The sequence below is a fragment of the Chaetodon trifascialis genome, chromosome 21 (genome assembly GCF_039877785.1).
Source record: "Chaetodon trifascialis isolate fChaTrf1 chromosome 21, fChaTrf1.hap1, whole genome shotgun sequence".
Lineage (NCBI taxonomy): Eukaryota > Metazoa > Chordata > Actinopteri > Chaetodontiformes > Chaetodontidae > Chaetodon > Chaetodon trifascialis.
This window is the reverse complement of record NC_092076.1, coordinates 1,510,212-1,528,914: the sequence shown is the minus strand read 5'-3', so window position 1 is coordinate 1,528,914 and position 18,703 is coordinate 1,510,212. Positions and strand designations below refer to the sequence as shown.

Sequence of the window (18,703 nt, the reverse complement as noted above, 5' to 3'; positions counted from 1 at the left end):
CAAAGTTCCAGTTCACTCAGTTAATTTATTATGTTCCCCGACACCTAATTGACAGATCAAACTTAACAAAATGAACGAAAATAGCCCTGCTTCAATTGAATTAATTTCACTTTAGCTCTCTTTTGAACTTTCATCATATAAAGACACAGAGACAGAAATATTTACATCTCAGAAATGCATATTGAATCAGAACATGACCTATCATATGGAGTGAATGACTCATGGACAGCCTATCGTAATCCTGATATCCAATTAGCAAAATATCAGCAGCAACAACAATGACAGAGAGAAAGATGAGGAGTAATTCAGCTGTCTGTCGAGGTTATTCATCTTCTTTTATACTCCACGGCTGCCCTCCACACGTCAGCCCCCTGTCCCAGGGTGATGTCCTCTGGTAAAGACTCGAGCCCCAGCAGAGGTGGAAGGTCTTTCTGCTCCAAATGGCCCTCTAAGGTGGACCTGAGGCTGGGGACAGCAAGGAGGGAGGGAGGGCATGGAGAAAACAACTGTTAGCGCTGCGTCCATTGTTTTCACCACAGGCCTTCCCATTCACTTCCCTGCCCAGCTGCTGCTTCAATACCAATGACCTGTGGCTGAGGGGATACAACTTAAGCTCCTTTCCCCTGACAGATGGCTGCCTGGAGGGGTCACGCTCTGGTCCTGGATGAACGGGCTACAAATCCCAAGGGAGCGCCCCGGGTGAGACCTCCACACTTCACTCTGTTAAAGCTGTCTAGGATCAGTGGATTCCTTTAGACCAGGGTGGTCATCTTTGAACTGACAATAGGCACACTTCTTAAGATTCAGGAGCTCAAAATAAATTCTTACTCCTAAAAACACCTCTTGGGTAAACAAGGGAAAACATGCCAGTAATCCCACTGTTTTGGGATTGTTTTACCATTTGGTGCATTACCTCTTACAAAAACTGAACTCACAAAAGGTAAATTAGTTGTGTTTTCACTATAGAGGGGAGGGGGGACACAAATGGCTTGTGCTTACTCCCAGTGTGGCTGGTAACCCTCGTCAGGCGCGGCGCTGCTCGTCTTCAGCAGCAGAATTTCATGCAGCTCCAGAGAGAAAGCGTCGACGTCTGTGAGCGCGAGGAAAACCTTCAGGCCTTTCCGCTCCTCCTCAGACAGCTTCTGCTGGAACTCCGAGGGCAGCCTCTGAAACGGGTCCTGAAAGGCGATCATCATCAGGCGCAATCAATGTTTAATGTGATCACAACAGCAAAGCGCTTTGAGGCAGAAACTGCAGCGCAATTCCTCAAATTCGGGTTTTATTGGGGTCAAACTGGGGGCGGCACACTTTCAACAGGTTACAGGCCAGAAAACTGAACCCTCTGTGGCGTTTAGGGTCGGTCACTGACAGCCAGCACTGGACACTAATGAGTCAAAAACAAATTCTGTGGGTCTCTTTCATGGATTTTGCCTTTTTTAAGTCTTAAAGGGGGTTTGGTGCATGCGCAGTTTTACCTGTTATAAGTGAAAAATACAGTTTTTCTATGTTATAATTGTCTGTCTGTTCAATCAAGTTTATTGCCAAATAGAAAAATGAACACTACACACGTGAGAAAATATTCGGACAACAATACCAATAATATCTACATCATGACAGTTATTTAATGAAAGAGGAATTCCTGGAAGTCTCTGATTTATTTATACTCACTTGCTTTCTGCTGAGCATAAGCTCAGACTTCCAACAGGTCAGGAGCTGCCAGGTGAATATGCTGTGTTCCAGTTTGCTCTCTCCAAGACTCTGAAACAGACCAAATCAGCATTTTTTTTGTCTGTTTTCACATTGGGAAAATGTTTTACGTGTGTTTCTTCTACTGCAGCCATTGTTTTCCATTCATTTCTGTGCAGAAAACCTGCAAAGCTTGTTTGACTTGTGTAATCCGTCACAGTGAAAATGAAAGTCTGCACTGTCAGCGCCACATGCATGATAATGCAGATTAAGCAGGTATTGAATTTAAACATCTGTACTGCAGCTGGTTTCACCTGACAGATTTTCATATTCTACAGAAATGAATGGAAAATATGGTGAAAGTACGGCAGGACAGACATTTTCAGGGGCGTTGATAGAAAGGAGTGAATTTAACTGCACTGCTAGATGAGATGGACATTATCACATTCATTGCATAGCACTGCTGCAGTGGGAATAGCTGTGGATTTGGGGGTTTCTACCTTGGCTACAGAGCTGGAAATCTGTGGGTCCATCTGCAGTGAATCAGTGAGGTAGGACAAAAGCTGACCCCGAGGATCTCCACCCGTCTTGCCAAGAAAGCGAAGGCCGATCTCCACCACAAACACAGCATCGCACACATCTGTGTATGAACGCAGCACTGTTCTCACGGCGCTGCTCAGCGAGCCCTTCAGCGCTTCCTGCAGCAGACACACAAACCGTCAGCGACGAGTGTGAAGGAAGGAATGTGACCTCTAACAAAGTGGCCTCTCATATTCCTACAGGGCAAACTACTGTGAAGACCGCTGGGCTGGCAGTAGTCAGTTCCACATGAAGACTTCGGCACCGTAAAACGCTGCAGCTCAGTCACTGAAATGGTCTTACCTGACGAATCTTGCCTCTGACCTCACTCAGGACCACAGAGAAATCCTGCAGGTGTCTGTTCAGGTACCTCGACGTGTCCTGATGTTGATCAACGAGAACAGCGCTGGTTAGCAGAGCGTGTGGCATTACCTGACACCTGCATGCAGCTGTATGACTGCCGCTGGTTTACCGCTTGGATAAGTGGTTTTCCAGCCAGGAAGCGACGGGCCAGCTGGGTTTGGATGCCCGGCAGGTCGTAGCTGCTGTCTGTCTCACCACCTTTCTTCAAGGTGTAGTGGCAGTGGGCTAAAACCAGGGGGAGCAGCTCTCTCTCTGGGTGGCACAGGGTCAGCTGGGTTTCCGAGATCCTCTCTAAAGGAACACTGTATTCACTGGGAAAAAACAGGAGTAATTATGATCAACAGGTCGTAGGTTTAAACACACAGGAGGCTGAAGAGTAACGTGTTTCCTTCAGGCTCACCTTTTCACGACTGTCAACATCTGACAAATCGACCTCAACTCAGGGTCCACTGACTCACTTGCTCTGGAGCTCTCAGCCATGTCAAAAGGTCTTCATGAGCCAAAGTCCAGCATGAATGTTGGAGCTCAACTTCAGAGACAACACGGATGAGAAGTTCCAGAGGCAAACTCAATCTGCTACCGAAGACTGTGTGAGGTGGTCGAAAGCTCCAGAACAAGCGGGTAAGAGGGCCTTGAACTGATACTGACAAGGCATCCTGGACTGAGTGTGCGCTGGGACGCATCTGATTGTTTGCCAGTTAAAAACGTAAATTAATAAATAATCTTCTGACATAACGAAGGAAATATTTTCACATTTTTACAAGACATATGAGGAAGCCTTGAGGAGAAGTGTCATGGTCTCGGGGTTTTTCATTATGTCTGATTATTTACATCTGTTCTTTTTCCGTTTCACCACAGCTGATCTCGGTGTGGAGAGGCGGAGCCGCTGGCACGAGGGCGAGGCACACGAGTCGCACCTGCAGCGCATCGGCAATCAGCCGGCTTTCATACTGTATGCTCCAAGCACGCTCGTTTCTGTGCCAGACTATTCTCATGTCCAGCCGTGATTCCCTCGTGCCTCTTGCTCTCGTGCCAGTAGCTACTTACCTACGTGCTTTGTCTACAGTGTGTTTTCCTCCACCAGTTTTTTAGAGCGTGAGTTTTTTGTTACAAGCATTAATAAGACTTGTTTCTCCCTTTTGGAGTTTTTCGGTTTGTTTGTCCACTTTTAGTTCTTAACTGTTTGAGAGGGTTTTTTCCGCCAGTTTTTGTGTTGGGCGAGTTTTCAGTTCTAGCAATAGTAAGTCTAGTCTCTCCCTTTTGGAGCTCTTTTGGTTTCGTGTTGTACTTTGATTTTTTCCCGTTCCCAGTGATTTTCAGTTGTACTTTGTTTATTAATAAAGACTCTGTTTTGTGACTCTGCCATTTGGGGTTCTGGCCTTGTTTTCTCGTACACAACAAGAAGACTGTCCCAGCTGGTGGAGATGACGTTTCCATACTGAAGAGGAAGAGGACCGTTTTGCTCGATGACCCTGTAATTGTATTTCCACATCGTTCTGAACACGGCCTTAAAATCAGCTGAAACCCCTCAAACCCATCGCCGTTGGCTCTGGACCTGGACCTGGTTACTGACCTGTCCTCTTGGTGCTGGACTCTCCTGGCCTCTCTCACCAGGCTGTTGTGAGTCTCCAACAGGAGGTCAAGCAGAGTTCGGAGACACGAGCCCGGTCCATGTCGGCACGGTGTCAGAAACTCCCCGGAGCTCTCGGTCGTCACCTCCTTCTCACACAAGTTCACATCCACGCCCAAGTCTGCAGCTATATATACACACAGGCATGGGAGAGAGAGCACATGAAGCCATGCGGGGGGGGGCGGGGGGGCAGACGGAGTGAATCACTGCCCCACACAGAGGTGAGGAGCTCTGCTCCAACGCTGACCCAAACCAAGAGTTCAGTCTGATCACGCTTTGGTTCACTTCCAATCAATCAAAACTGTATATTCATTAAACTCTGCTGCTGCTGACATTTAAACCCTGAACGAATATCCTGGATTCAAAAGAAGAAATGAAACAAATCTCAACATAAAAACGTTTCCTGTCGTCCTGCACAGTGTTGACCACATCTGTCTCTCAGCAGCAGTGAAATGTCAAAACTGTCGTCAGTAAATAAACGTGCAGCAATATGGAAATATCTTTATCCTCTTAGGGGTGAAAAACAGAATTATGCCTTAAATAAGAGACCCAATGTAATGTTTCCATTACTTCACTGAATATTATCACAGCAAACACTGAGTGTTTATGTTCAGCACTGTCAGCAGCGTTTCTCCACACGTTGTCACGTTTCAGCTCGACTGAAGAGCTCATGTTGGTTTCACCATTTATTATAAATAATAATGTTTCACTGAGTTAAATCACAGTAACTTTCTTTTTAGTATCATAGCAGTAGAAGTATTAGCTGTAATGTTGGTTGTACTGAAACTGGTCGTAGCAGCAGTAGCAGTGGTGCTAGCTGTGGTAGCAGTGGTGCTAGCTGTGGTAGCAGTGGTGGTAGAGGTGGTGGCAGATCTTAATCGTGTCATATTGATTATGTCAGACTGTACAGTTTAGGGAACCAAACATTCATCCATTCGTGCTATCTGTTCATGGCGCATGCTTACAGTTGTTGGCCACCTCCGCTCTGAGGCGGTTCCACACCTTGATGAACGTCTGCACTCTCTCAAGCAGCACCTTCTTCTGGTATCCTGATGAGGAGCGAGAGGAAGGTCACTGTGATGTCTGCGCTCTTGCTGTACGCTCCATTAAAAACCACGTGTCGATCTACCTGCTGGGATCCGCTGTAACATCTGTGCAATGCTCTGCCGTGCAGAGTCTGCCGTCAGAGGAAACACCCTCTGCAGGTCCGACTGCAGAGCAGCCAGCTCAGGCAGGTGATGCAGCTGCCTGACGCAGTGGATCTGGAACAAACACACCAGTTTGGTAAGAAAGCTGTCACTAACGTCAGGACCACAACTAACATATTAATGAACATATACAACAAATACATGTGAGGAAAGTCCTGAGCAACAAGAGCTTCAAATGTTTGGATTTGTTGAAGGTGGTGCTGAGGAAACATCTCCTCACCACCTTCTCCATGTCTGATATTTAATATGACCTCTGTTTGGACCATCAGCGCTCACTCTGCCTCACATCAGGGTTTCAAACAGCTCAGATCTGGTGTGCAGCAGCCTGAATGCCACATGTCCCTGATGAGGACCGGTACCTTCTTGAGGAACATGATGAGCAGGGGTAAGGAGCTGCGTCCCTGCGGTCCTCCCACCAGCTGAGAGAAACGCTCCACCGTCATCGTCTCGGGGAGGGTCCAGAAAGAGGAGCGATGTGTCGGGCAGTCAGAGGGGAGGGACAGCATGTTCCCAGGGTCCCCACAGAGGACCTTCATCAGGGGACTCCCAGCAAGTCCGTGATCCGCTGTGATCCTGTTCTGAGCTTCAGCCAGATTCTTCTGCAGATCCTGAAAACAAAGAGGCGCCATCATCCTGTCAGAGGCTGAACGCCGTCAGAGCGCTGCTTTACAAACACTGCGTTCCTTACTTTAAGCACTGGGTTGATCACAGAATCACAGACGAGCCTCTCCCACTGCTGCCGTCCGTGTCTGGAGGACAGATCGTGTCTTTGTCTGCGGGAAGCTTTGTTAACATTCAGCAGAGTTATTTCTCGTGTATTTCACATGAAGAAGAAAAGCAGCAGGCTGAAAATGGCTGAACGGTCACATCACCTGAGGCGAACTCTGTGCAGCTGTTGAGGATCAAATGAACTGTAACCGCTGTGTTGTCCATGTTCTGATCCAGCGTCTGTCCCAGCACACGCATGTCCTTTTCAAGGTGGCTCCACAGGAAGGTGAAAACATCACGAGGTCTGGGGTGAATCATGTCCGCGACTCCCTGCGGCGAAGAAAACACCTCAGCATTACTACACAGTGCCGTCCTTTCAGTAGCTGCGACGTGTCAAAGCTGCTGCAAACTGAGCTCAAGCCTCACTCTTTGACTTCCTCTGGCTCCCTGAAGCATGGCCAGATGGGTGAACAGCCGCAGGACGCAGGACTGAGCAGACGTCATCTGTCTCTCTGGGGCTTCGGACCTCTGCCGAGCCTCTCCTAACACGTGTCCTGTCCGAGTTTGATCTCTGACGCTTCACACACAGGAGGAGGAACGCGGATTAAGCACAAATATTAGACTGAAAACAGTGTCGCAAAGCTGGTGGACTGACGAGATTCACACCTTTGCTGTGTGTGTTTGGTAAATCCGTCCACTGGAGAGTGATTAGAGCCACCAATTGGAAGTCCACAGTCTGGACATCTTGATATAACCACCGGTTTACCACACTATGGGACAACACAGAACAATGTAATGTATAATTTCTCAGTTTTTCTATGCTTACAGACTGTTAGAGGGACACAAAACAGCTCGTACCTCTCCCACAAAGCACGGATGTCCGTTGGCACAATCTGTGAATGATGTAAACGTCACATACGTGTATTCTGACAGGCTGTTCAGACTGAGGGGACACTGGCAGAGAAAACCCTTTATAATACTGTTAAATACTTACAGTACAGCTGTGCTCTCCTGTCACTCGTCAACCACTGTCGGGCTTCACTCGTGTGATCGTCAGGCATGGTTGGCAGGAAGGAGTTCTTGGAGGAAAACGTCAGTTAATGAAAAGCTTAAAATAAAGTTTGTTCTTTAAAACACTGAAAAATCACATCGGAAAACTTGAAGCAATCTGGTCCTTTTTCCTATTTTTGGTGGAAACTGGGAGAAGCTGAAAATTGTCTTCTCCAGAGCCACAGAAGACGTTACTGAACTGTTTTCACTGTCCTTCCCATGAAGAGCAAAATGACCTTTATGTGCAAAATCGGAGGAATGAGCCTTTAAAGCAGGAGCCAGCATGAAGCAAGAGTGAAATATGAATGATAAGAAGTGTCTTACTGCAGCACTGTGAGGCTGGAAGGCTATCCGGTGGAGAGGATCCAGCAGAGGATTTCCGCTGAGGAGCACCGAGTCCAGATGGACCAGCAGCTCCAGGAGGGGCTGTCTCTGAGCCGAAGGGTCCGCGTCCATGTGGAGGCTTGATCCCGGTCCACCGATCTGATTTGACAGGAGTGCGCTGCAGAAATCCCTGAACTCCTTCGACTTGACATTTTTCAGCAGCTCTCCCAGTCTTGCCGTCTCCTGTGAGTTCATGCAGAGCTACGCGTTAAAAAAGAGAAAGTAAATCTACAAACGACACAATTCACGAGACATCGTGCACAGTGACCTGCGAGGAGGGCCGCAGGTTGGTGTCAGGTGACTTGTAGCGGCAGGTGACCTGTCTGAACAAGGCCAGAGCGAGGAGGCTGATCTGAGAAGCCCTCAGCTTCTGCAGAGGCAAAACAACAGACATGTAAGGGAGCACAGCATGTGTTCATACGGTGCCTTGAAATGTTAAATATGGCACAATCAAATATCAAGTTATTCAAGGCGTCATTGATCAGCTGATTTCATTTGTTCAGACATGTAACCGCTCTGACCTCTAGTGGTCATTAGGAGACATGACGCTGCAGCAGATCCTCTGCTGTCGACTGCTCATGAGCTGCTTTAACTGAACATTATCATCTGCCTTCCTATTGGCTCAGCAGTCTCTCTGACCTGGATTTCTGCCGTCAGGGCGTCACTTCTGTTCTCCAGCAGAACCTGGGCCACGGCGTCTCTCACAGCTCGGTAAGACGTCCCACAGCACAAGAACTGGTCCACATTAGCTGGAATCATCCGCTTTGAGAAGAAAGGAGCGTTTTAGTCTTCGTGCTTGTTTCCTTCTGAATGACAAATGATGAGCTGATGGTGGTTAATAGAGCAATGAAGTTCAACGTTAAGGAATTATTCTATTCGACTAACTTTAACTTTGTTTTTATGAGCAAAAACGCCAAAAATCTCACTCTTCTGCAATATTAAACTGATTATCTTTGATCTTCAAACTGACATTTTTCACTTTTTTCACACATTTTATAGACCAAACACTTAATCCAGCAAATAGACGCATCCAGAATGATTTCTGTCACTTCAGCAGCTCTGAGTTTCTACCTGAAGTCGAAGGAGATCTGCAGGAAAGAGCCATCTCCAGGCCGGACTGCTCATCAGGGACAGTATGCGGTCCATGCCGGAGCGTCTGTGCAGAGCTCTCAGCAGGTAAACCCTGTGCCAGTCGTTACCGCAGTACTCACACACCGCCCTCACCTGCTGCAGGTACTGCGCCGCCACCCCATGTCTGCCTGCATTTCATGAGGAAACATCAAACCTTGAGCTTGAGCTAATCAATTATCATTTAAACTGCGTGCAATGATAAAAAGTGAACCACTGAAACAATGAAGATGAACAAATTAAAACGCGCCTTCAGCCGCGGCTTCCTCCAGCAGCCGGGCGGCCGTGCTCAGGCATGTTCGCAGCCTGGCCGTGCTGAGCAGGAACTCTGCTGGGTCCTCTTGTCTGTCTGGAGTCTGTTTCCTGGCCACTCGGCTCAGGAATCGGATTTCTGCTTGCCTTTGCTCCTCTCTACTCTGCTCCACTTCTCTGGCTTCAGAGCACAACAGAGAGTCCTGAGAGGAATCCAAAACACACTATTACTGATCAAGTCATGCATTCGATTGGACCGTGTGCATCCACATGTCCCCCCCAAACATGAGGCCAGAATGACAGAAACTAAAATAACCATCATCACTTTGTCCACAGTGTCCATGCAGAAAGCACAAATGGAGTGAAGTCAGAGTCTTTCACCTGGAAGCAGTTGACAAACAGCAGGTAGAGCTCAGTACGATCTTCTCTGCTCAGAAGGTTCTCCTCCAGATTCTTCAGGTAGGTCTGAATGTGAGTCTTCACCTGGTCAAAACTGACAGATACACAATGCGACCATTTACAAACACGAACACAGCTTCTGGGAGAAAATACTGTCCAAAGGGACCAGGTCATAACACACTGATGGATAACAGCCTCGTTACAGCTTAATGAGGCAGCAGCTCGTTGATATGATCTGAGTTTTAGGGTGTAGCAAACCGATAGAGTGGCATGCGGTCCTTCAACTGATCTGAGAGGCTGAAGACCCACAAACTTGGAAATGAGAAAATTTTCACCCAGCAGGTTGAATTTACACGTTTCATATCCAGCTCTGGGATTATCATCCGAATGCATCCCCGCTGTGTGTGCTGTGTGTGACGGTCTGATGCCTCCTCTGGCCGTGCTCCCGGATTCACGCCCTCACCTGTACTGCAGCAGCAGCTTCGGCAGCACAGATCGCACCACCGGACTGTTGTCCACACACTCCAGGAAGGGAGTGAGCTCTCTGGTCCTGTACACATCTCCTGCAGCACGAAGAGAAGAAAAGCCATGAAAGCCTCGTTATCACATCATTTACCATCGCGGACTTATTCCCTCACCGACCGTTAGCAGAGACGAGTAAGGAGAAGAGCAGCTCCACCACTCCCTCTCTGGGCCTCTGCCCCTCTGACAGACAGAACCTGGACACCACCTCCAGGAAGAAGGAGTTACAGCAGCGCCTGATGGCTGCCTGCTGCTGCAGCGCTGCCCTGAACACGAAAAGAAAGAAGTTACTGAACAGCCGAAAGATTTACGAGAAGACAGCATCAGATAATCTCTTCAGTTCCTTCTGCTGTTCTCAGCCTGTTGCTCCAGAAAACATCTGTCTGCAGGCACCGCGTAACTCAAGTAAGTGAGCAAGTCCAGCCTAACAGCTCAGGTGAGGTCTGCATCCGTCCTCTGGCCTCGAATTATTTTCATTTGGCTTAACACAGAATAATGTCTGTTACTACCTGTGCAGTCACTGTAGGAGATTGATTACTCAGAACCTTATAAAAATAAAAATATGAGATAAAATGAATGTTCAGTTTCAGTGAGCAGCTCTGATCAACGAGTGGTTTTCTGAACATACGTGACGGTGTGACAAACAGTCGGCTTGAAGTCGGGTGGCAGGTCCGTCCTGCATTTAGGACAAGAGCGTCTTTGTGGCTGAATGCAGAGTTGGAGACACGGCAGACAGAAGACATGCTGGCAGGGCAGGACGGACGGCTCTGTGAGCTCCACGAGACAAACTGGGCAAGAAATGCCAAACCTGTACAGAAGGAAACATCACGGCTGCACTGTGAGATGAGAAGAGATCTGAGGAAGATTCATGAGTCGTTTAGAGCTTAAACACGTTACGGTGACGTCTCCTCCTGTTCCTAATGTATTACTCAAAACAATCAGTCCAGCTGTTTTAACGGGTTCAATGAAGGCGGGATCTGACCTCAGATCCCTGCTGATGCACTCATCATGAAAAGTGTTGAGGATCCGGATCAGCTGCTGCAGTGTTTCCACACCGGTCACATCAGGTGACTCCCGCATCAGCTGTTAGAAAACGACAACAAAGACGTCTGAAGACACGTCCTGCTTTCTGTCCCACTCATGTCCCTCCTGTCTGCTGCCTTTATTTTTGATTTTTTGCTGATATTAAACTGGAGTTTACAGCCATGTCTCCTGCTCTTAGTAAGAAATCTCTTTATCATCTCTACTGAATAAAAACAGCTGATCCTGTTCATCATGTTTTGTGATGTTCTTTCTGTTTTATGTGAAGCAAGAAACTGTGTTAGTGTCCAAGACAAATTTCACTTTGGAGACTCTACAGGACGTGTGAGGATCCAGGAGGCTTGTCGCCTCAGCTGAATCACAGAGCCTAAAAACACTTGGCTTACGTTCAGGTGAAGGTTGCAGTGTTTGAGAGCCAGCTCTTTCAGTCTGGAGTCGTTCTGTTGGACTTTAAAAACGACGTGCTGGATGAAAGATGCCACAACCAGCATGGCGTACCACAGTGACCTGAAAGGGCACATTTGTTTGAAATAAACCCTGAAACATTGAAAAGCTTTGCTCTCACTGTACTCCTGAGCAGACTCACCTGATGGAGTCCAGATGTTGCAGACAGCTGGAGCTGCAGAGCGCGGCGTATTTCTGAGCGAACACTCTGTCCAGACAAGGCTGCAGAAACTCCACCCTCCTCACAAAACACTTGCACTCTTGCAGGGATGTCACAGTCAGTAGTTTGGTCTCCTCCACACAGATACCAAGAGCAGAAATGTCCTCCACCTACCAAAAATAAAGACATCACGCTCATTAGAAACACGGCCTCTGGTCTGGCCTCTGTGCCTATGCTTTCAAAGCTCTGTGGTCACAGACACTTTTAGGACTTTCAAATGATAATGATGATGATGATATTTAAAATGAAGCCAAAATGTTATTGTCACCATTTCTCGGGGCTCCCTCTTTGACCCCTGCTGAAGGACAGCGGTGGCTAGCTGGGGCTGCAGCAGAAACATGTGGCAGAGAGCGTCCAGCCTGGGTCCAAACTGTTTGGACGCAGCCATTATCCAAGCTGGAGAGAGGACAGCAGCGGCACCCACGGACATCTGCAGCTCGGACACACAGCCCAGCACGGCCCTGGTGAAAACCTGTGTGTGACACATGGAAAAGGTTGTTTGGCTGTTCCCAAAAACATGCTTTGCCAAAGTGTGACATTATAATGTTTATACCCTAAGCTCATCCTTGGACTTGATCTTGAAAGACAGCAGCAGAAAGTCTTGCAGGTAGCGTTGGCCATAGTCCGATCTGTCCTCATCTGAGAGCTTCTGTAGGTGACAGCCCAGCCTGCTGCTGGTGAAGGCGCTCACAAACTGGAGAATCCTCTCTGTGCCGTCCTCTCTGGTCACTGGCGATCAGTTACATGAGGCAGAGAAAACGATTTGAAACCACTTCATGTGACATTATATCTGCTCCATGGTCTCTCCATGAGTTTAAAACAAACCTGGCATGAATTCAGATTCTTCCCACAGACTTTCAAGGTGCATTCTGATGAGCCAGCTAAACGCAGCAGCACAGGGCTGTTCTTCACCGTTCAACATGAAGTAGTGCTGCACAAGCACCTCCTGGTCTGACTCACTACAAGTTACAAGAAGGAAAAGTTTTGCCTTTTGTTGATTAAATTCACTGAGGGAATTCTGAAGAGGACATAACCCACATTACCTTGGGTTCTGGAGAGGTGTTAGGTCTAAAACCTGTGAATCTGCCAGGATGTCCAGCCACAGGCTTGTCTGGCCTTGGCTGAGCCTGCCGTCTGAGAGCAGGTCCAGATTTGCATACCGGTCCATAACTTCTAACATGCTGGCCAAGGTTGGAGTCACAGTGGACTGAAGACAGCGCCACAGGGTATGTCTGCCAGTTAAAGAGACACAAGAGAGTGCATATGAAGTGCCAAATATTCAGATCTGGTTCTGGATCTCAATGAAAATGCACACTGTGAGATTCTAAGATCCACAACTGGAGCAGAATACAGAAACAAATCAGGGATCTTCCAGTTGTCCAGCAGAATAACTTCACCTCAGAGTTCCCCCTTCCTGCAGAGCATGGCGCTTCTTGGCTTCTCTGCTCACCCACTCCTTCGGGGAGCCCATCTTCTCTTCTCTCTGTGCCAAAGCCTCTGCCAGCCTAATCACCAACACCTCCTGAAAGTGAGCTTTAAGAAAGTACAGTTGTCCATCAGAAAGCAGCCCGAGAGGCAACAAGACAGACAGAATGCATTTGCTCATGTTGTCGCCTTCACACAGGCAGAATGAATGAATTCTGGCCAATTTTATAGAGTTATTACAAACTAAAATCCTCCTCAGGTGGCTGTATTTACCGCCTACATGTCCTTGACCCGTTCCCAGGAGAGTGAGGAGGATGTGTATCCGCTGCATACTTCGTGAAGTCGCGCCGTTGGTGTCCCTCAGCAAACCCACAGCTTTCTGGATGCATGATCTCACTAAGGAAAGGCTGTGGAGGTAGGCTGTATCTGCCTGTGCAAACACAAGGAAATTAAATTCAGCAACATTCAAAACTCATATTTATTCACATATAGAGGAACATAAGGTTGATTTATTCTTGAGGTTGCATTTGTATCTACCTGGAAGTCTTTTCTTTTGCTCAAGGTTTCTCCATCTTCATGGTGTTCTGTTAACAATCCAGAAGACAATTTAATCTACAGTCAAAAATTAGCCTAGAGAAGAATGACACCGCTTTTCTCCCCCATTTGTAATAGAAAACTCTTTCTAAAGCCCAGAAGGTGTACAGTTTCTACCTGACCGTGCAGGGTTGAGCAGGTTGCTAATGAGGGTTCCACAGAAACCCAACAGGTTCAGGCTCATGTCCTCTGAATCCGTCAGGTCATCAATATGCACTGAATGCCAGACTCCTTGGAAGCCAAAAACAAAACATGGCTTTAATCTTGTCACAGGCCACGTACAACGCAATCTGAAAATACTTTCAATAGTGCTAATTTCCTCCTTAGTGCTCACCTCCTTGAAAACCAATGTACTGAGACCGACTCGGGATCCTAGAGGTCTTCACAATGAAAATCACCCAACAGGTGTGATCCTCCAGCGACATCACGTAATTCATGGCGCAATATCTGGAAGCAGATGGATCATAGACACATCTGAAGCACCTGTCATGGTATTCATGGAGCTGTCATGGAGCTTGACACTGAGCCTTACTTTGCTGATGCTATGAGCTCATCACTGCAGTGGGACTCCTCAAGGTCCATCTGGATCAGGAGGATGTGAAGAGAGTGGCCAGCATCTAGAAGGAAGCCCCTGAGACAGACAGGCGAGTCAGAGAAAGATTAAAAGACAAAAATAAAACAAATAAGCCACGCTGCTGTTATCTGAACGGTTAGTACCGTATCTTGTTGCAGAAGGAGACCTCAGTGTCAAACTGGTGAAGCGAGAGCAGGAGGATCCTGTCTGTGTGCAGTCCCAGGGCATGAGCTACAACCCTGACATCCCATCTGGTTAACAAGCTGGAGAATGTAGTGATCTATGCAAAAGCACAACAGGGACAACGATGTCAACCATTTCCAAAGATTGTAAAGAAATGATGAAAACAAAGTTGCAGCAGTGGTTTGTGGCCTACCTCTAGAAACTTGGTGGACCCCTGATGCTTATTGAGGCAATCCTGCAGGAAGTCCCGAAGAGAGTGGTGATGCTGCTGCTGGAAGTACGTTCTCTGGAGTTTCTCCTTCTCCTGGTTGGCTAAATCTGAATACTTGAGTCTCACCACTGCGTCAGGGGTCACACAGTTCAACAGGAGACATTTAGCCAAATCAAAGACCAATTCTTCCTCGGTTTCCCCAGCAGACCCCCCATTTCCTGTCTCCATCATTTCTTCATCATCACATACCTCATTGGATTCATCATCATCATTTTCCACGGTCAGAAGTTCTTGCTCTTTTCCATCAATATCTACATCACCACACTCATCATCCTCCTTAGCAGTCGCCTCTTTCTGTCCATCTGAATTTGTTTCAGCTGTTTCATTTGGTTCATCTTCCTCCACCGAGTCATCCTTTTCAGCCTGTTGGTGTTGACTTAGTGCACTGCCTTCAGCTTTTCGTTCTCTGCTTTCTAGTGCTTGCAAGAGAGCGCTCGCACACGCATCACCATGGTAGCCAACAAAAATGTCAGACAGCTTGAAACCCTCTGAGGCCTCACCTGAGAACTCCTTCACCCACTCTTTCAGTTTGTGGAGAACCCTGTGCTGCCATAGTTCCAGGTCAGTACTCCTATCCACCCTGTGTTTCTCAAGCCTGTTGATGAGGGGCATGGGAAAGTGCTCATAGACCTTCTTTTGGTCCTCCACTACCACCAGTCTGAAGTTTGGATGGACACGGCATTTGACTCTGTGGGAGCCGAGACCAAGATCAACGTACTGCTGCTTACTGAGGTAAACGTAGTACTGATTCAAGGCATCGTACAGGCTTTCATAAAGATTCTGCATGTTGAGGAGGATGACGGTCCGCCCGGTCTCCATGCACGTTTTCACCCGGTTAACATTTCGGCAAATTTGGGCATATTCCTGGTCCTTTGGGAATCCTGAGCCAAAGACAATTTCAGGCGGTGGACAGTCTCCTTTGGCAAAGATGTGTTGCTGAAGGATATGGAGAGCAGCATTATTGGTTGTCAGCAGAAGGAGGTAGCGGCTCTCCTGGTTGGTGTCATGATCAAGATTCTTCTTCACCATTTGCAAGGTGCTCGGTCTGGGAATTTCCAATAAGTTTTGGAGAACCTCTTGGAAAAATATGACAGGGTCAAAACCCTCAGGTTGTCCACTGAAGTTACGCAAGATGGCCTCTACCAACTGCCCACCGTCTGGTTCTTGTTGTGTGGATTTGACTGCGGCAAAGAGCATTTTGACTAGGCTGTAATAATCCCTTAGACCAAAGAACTGATTTTTTGAGGTCTCTCTACAGATGCTCAAGAAGGCCTTTGCCAAAGACGGGAAGAGGTGTTTGATTTTCAGCAGAATTTGGTTGGAGGATGAGCAAATTCCCTTGGCAGTTTCCACAAGTTCATCCTCACTTGGATCCCATCTGGACACAAATATTCCTCTGTTCATCTTCGCTGGGTCAAGAGCCCAGTTAGAAATGCCCACAAAGCCAACCTTCATGTGTGGATCTGGCCTGTCATTGTCAATGCAGCCATCTTCCAAGAGAGGATGAAGGGTCTTCAGGGGCATCTGAGGAGAATCTTCTGCCAGCCCTATCTCGTCAAGCACCACCACTGACACATACTCATCCATGTTTTTGTCCTTCTGGAAGCGGGCACAGTTCCTGAATGTCCCTATGATGCCCTCAGGACTCGAGTGAGGACTGCATTGGAAGGAGACCATATGAACTTGCTTGAGTTTCTTGAATAGTTCACAGTGGGAGTTCTGGCCCTGCATGGCGTCGGCAACCACTGTTTTAGCAAGAGACTTAGAGCTGCCCGGCTTGCCAACCAGAAAGAGTGGGATCCTGAGCTCAATGCAAACGACCATGAGAAACACATTCTCTTTGAGTGCAATGTTTTTGGCTATGGTCTCCCTTGTCTGTACGTTCTGAAGGAAGATGTCTTGACAGGATGAAATCTCTTCCTGCAATGCCGCCGAAGAGCAGAGAGGTTCTGGAAAATACCTGCAAATTACAGAGAGGTACTTCTCTTTGGCCACCAGAGACGGGTAGTAGCACACTCCAACTGAAAGAATCAAGCACTTCAGTGTTTTATCAGCCTCACTGAGATGAGAGCAGTCGCTGAAAAGGACCTCACTGTGCTGGTAAAACCAAACTAGCACTTTCATAGACCTCTCCACATCTCGGAGACTCACAAAACTGCACTCATTTTTCCAGCTTCGCATGTATTTCTGGGAGGCTCCCAGCACATTTGAAATGATGTCCCTGCAGGCCGCTGGCAAACGATGGTCATGAACTTTCTTCTGAACAATCTGTTTGATGTAGGAAAGTTCAGTTGAATCACTCAACTGTCCAAAATCCCATACCAGGGAAGCCATGCTTGGAGGGAGGGGATGAACTCTGTACACCAGCTGCCTCAGAGGGACCTTACCAAGGCGGTCCTCTGTTTCATCTGCCTTCACCCTGTATCCTAAACCTGCACGTTCCAAACGTTCCACCATTTCAGGTGAGTGCTTCCTGTAAGGATTGCAAGCAGCTATTATTTTCAAGCCACTGCCTGCCTTCAGAGGTTTCCCTTTCATTGACTGGTCACACAGAATTTCCTTGATGGCAAAAATGGCCTCCGTGGTGTTGGCTTCATCAAAGAACAGAATGGTGTCGATGTTATGTGCTCCACGGTTCTTCTCGGCAAGTTTTTCTGCCTCCTTCACCTTTCTGTAAATCATCTCGGCTGTGGTTCCACCGTGAACCTTGACAAGCACCATGTTCTCTACTGGTCTTTCTTCCCTCTGCAGGGCACAAAGGAAACGGACTAATCGTGTTTTTCCACAGCCGGTCTCTCCCATGATGACAACTGGAATTCCACACCGGAACCTCATGTGTATGGCCAGCATCTTCATCACATTGTCAGCAGTGAGCTCATATGTTGGGTCTGGATCAAAACCTCTGACCATCATTCCTTTCTTCGCACCAACAACACATGAAATCCTTTTGATTTTGTCCGGCCGGGGCAACTGATCGAAGTCCTCAGTGAGAGAGATCCTTTGTCGTTGCAAACCTTGAAAAAGCTTTTCTGACATCACATCTTCTATCAGGACCTTGAGGCTCTGAGGATCAACTGCATTGAGTGTGTTTCGCCTCCGACAGAGCTGCACGTTAAAGCCGAGGAAAGACATTGAACATCGGTCTGCGTTGAAGAAAATGTACGGATGAGACTCATTTTCCCAGCGTTTACGCAACGTCAGGCGGGCAAGAAGGTCATCCTCCAGACTGTTATCAATGCGCAGGGTGGGACTTTCATCAGATGTATTCAGAGACGGTGAGGCAAAATCTCTTGCCATTAGAATCATGAACTTCACAATGAAGCCCTTGAAACCAGGAAGCTGGTCAGCCAGAAAATCTGGATCACAAAAAATTGAGTTCTCACAGTCTTTCAGTTGCACATTGAGGAACCAGGAGAAGTTCTTCAGCTCTGCCCAAGATGGATCTTGCATTCCACAGTATGACAGAAAATGATGGACACAATCAATGGGACTCCCCTCTCTGGAGCCTTCCCGGTAGTTAAAATGATCCAGATTCTGATTTGTGCTGTAGAGTTTTAAGTATTGATATGGCCTTTGAATCCCCTCACTGCAAAACTCCTGTTCATCCATCAGTGGATCAAACTCCTGCTTCGTCGACACCCCTCTACCAGCCAACAACTGCTTCACCTCTTTTGGAGGTCTGCAATGGATGGTAGGTAGAATGTCAAGAAGTCCAAGCCTCAGCTGTGTGAGCAAAGTAAGCACACAGATTTATAAAATCAATCAGAGCCTGATGTGTAATTTTCCTTTACATTCAAGAAGGGGCAGAAGCCCTAAATCTGAAAATTTCAGAGCTCTCGTTTGTTGTTTTGTGCTCACAGATATAATTTGTGCATGTGTAAAAAAAAATTTGTAGCCATGGAAACATTTCGTGCATGTGTGAAAATGTTTTGTGGACACAGCTATAAGTTGCCAAAGAACAAAATCTTTTTGTAGCTGAAGAAATATTTTGAGGATGTGGAATTAAAATCTGTGTAGGAATATTTTGAACAGTAAGGTTTCA

At 47.3% G+C, this 18,703-nt stretch overlaps 1 protein-coding gene across 1 annotated transcript in view; it reads right to left on the bottom strand.

Annotated features, from left to right (window-relative positions):
* Positions 1 to 7: 7 nt before the first annotated feature.
* rnf213b (ring finger protein 213b) overlaps positions 8 to 18,703 on the bottom strand; it is a 29,061-nt gene continuing 10,365 nt past the window's right edge. The window contains exons 25-64 of the mRNA XM_070990770.1: positions 14,584 to 18,384; positions 14,351 to 14,487; positions 14,166 to 14,264; positions 13,968 to 14,080; positions 13,751 to 13,864; positions 13,577 to 13,623; positions 13,313 to 13,469; positions 13,012 to 13,147; positions 12,658 to 12,846; positions 12,440 to 12,573; positions 12,168 to 12,343; positions 11,883 to 12,086; positions 11,537 to 11,724; positions 11,337 to 11,457; positions 10,892 to 10,992; positions 10,538 to 10,717; positions 10,030 to 10,175; positions 9,851 to 9,950; positions 9,370 to 9,481; positions 8,983 to 9,191; positions 8,680 to 8,863; positions 8,248 to 8,370; positions 7,877 to 7,978; positions 7,549 to 7,791; positions 7,169 to 7,253; positions 7,033 to 7,067; positions 6,841 to 6,944; positions 6,601 to 6,751; positions 6,339 to 6,504; positions 6,155 to 6,249; positions 5,826 to 6,074; positions 5,388 to 5,520; positions 5,224 to 5,307; positions 4,202 to 4,385; positions 2,738 to 2,939; positions 2,569 to 2,646; positions 2,187 to 2,384; positions 1,669 to 1,758; positions 1,000 to 1,178; positions 8 to 465 (exon numbers count right to left, since the gene is read on the bottom strand). Coding sequence (XP_070846871.1) covers positions 327 to 465; positions 1,000 to 1,178; positions 1,669 to 1,758; positions 2,187 to 2,384; positions 2,569 to 2,646; positions 2,738 to 2,939; positions 4,202 to 4,385; positions 5,224 to 5,307; positions 5,388 to 5,520; positions 5,826 to 6,074; positions 6,155 to 6,249; positions 6,339 to 6,504; positions 6,601 to 6,751; positions 6,841 to 6,944; positions 7,033 to 7,067; positions 7,169 to 7,253; positions 7,549 to 7,791; positions 7,877 to 7,978; positions 8,248 to 8,370; positions 8,680 to 8,863; positions 8,983 to 9,191; positions 9,370 to 9,481; positions 9,851 to 9,950; positions 10,030 to 10,175; positions 10,538 to 10,717; positions 10,892 to 10,992; positions 11,337 to 11,457; positions 11,537 to 11,724; positions 11,883 to 12,086; positions 12,168 to 12,343; positions 12,440 to 12,573; positions 12,658 to 12,846; positions 13,012 to 13,147; positions 13,313 to 13,469; positions 13,577 to 13,623; positions 13,751 to 13,864; positions 13,968 to 14,080; positions 14,166 to 14,264; positions 14,351 to 14,487; positions 14,584 to 18,384 — 9,288 coding nt within the window. The 3' untranslated portion in view covers positions 8 to 326. The remainder of the gene's footprint in view (positions 466 to 999; positions 1,179 to 1,668; positions 1,759 to 2,186; positions 2,385 to 2,568; positions 2,647 to 2,737; positions 2,940 to 4,201; positions 4,386 to 5,223; positions 5,308 to 5,387; positions 5,521 to 5,825; positions 6,075 to 6,154; positions 6,250 to 6,338; positions 6,505 to 6,600; positions 6,752 to 6,840; positions 6,945 to 7,032; positions 7,068 to 7,168; positions 7,254 to 7,548; positions 7,792 to 7,876; positions 7,979 to 8,247; positions 8,371 to 8,679; positions 8,864 to 8,982; positions 9,192 to 9,369; positions 9,482 to 9,850; positions 9,951 to 10,029; positions 10,176 to 10,537; positions 10,718 to 10,891; positions 10,993 to 11,336; positions 11,458 to 11,536; positions 11,725 to 11,882; positions 12,087 to 12,167; positions 12,344 to 12,439; positions 12,574 to 12,657; positions 12,847 to 13,011; positions 13,148 to 13,312; positions 13,470 to 13,576; positions 13,624 to 13,750; positions 13,865 to 13,967; positions 14,081 to 14,165; positions 14,265 to 14,350; positions 14,488 to 14,583; positions 18,385 to 18,703) is intronic.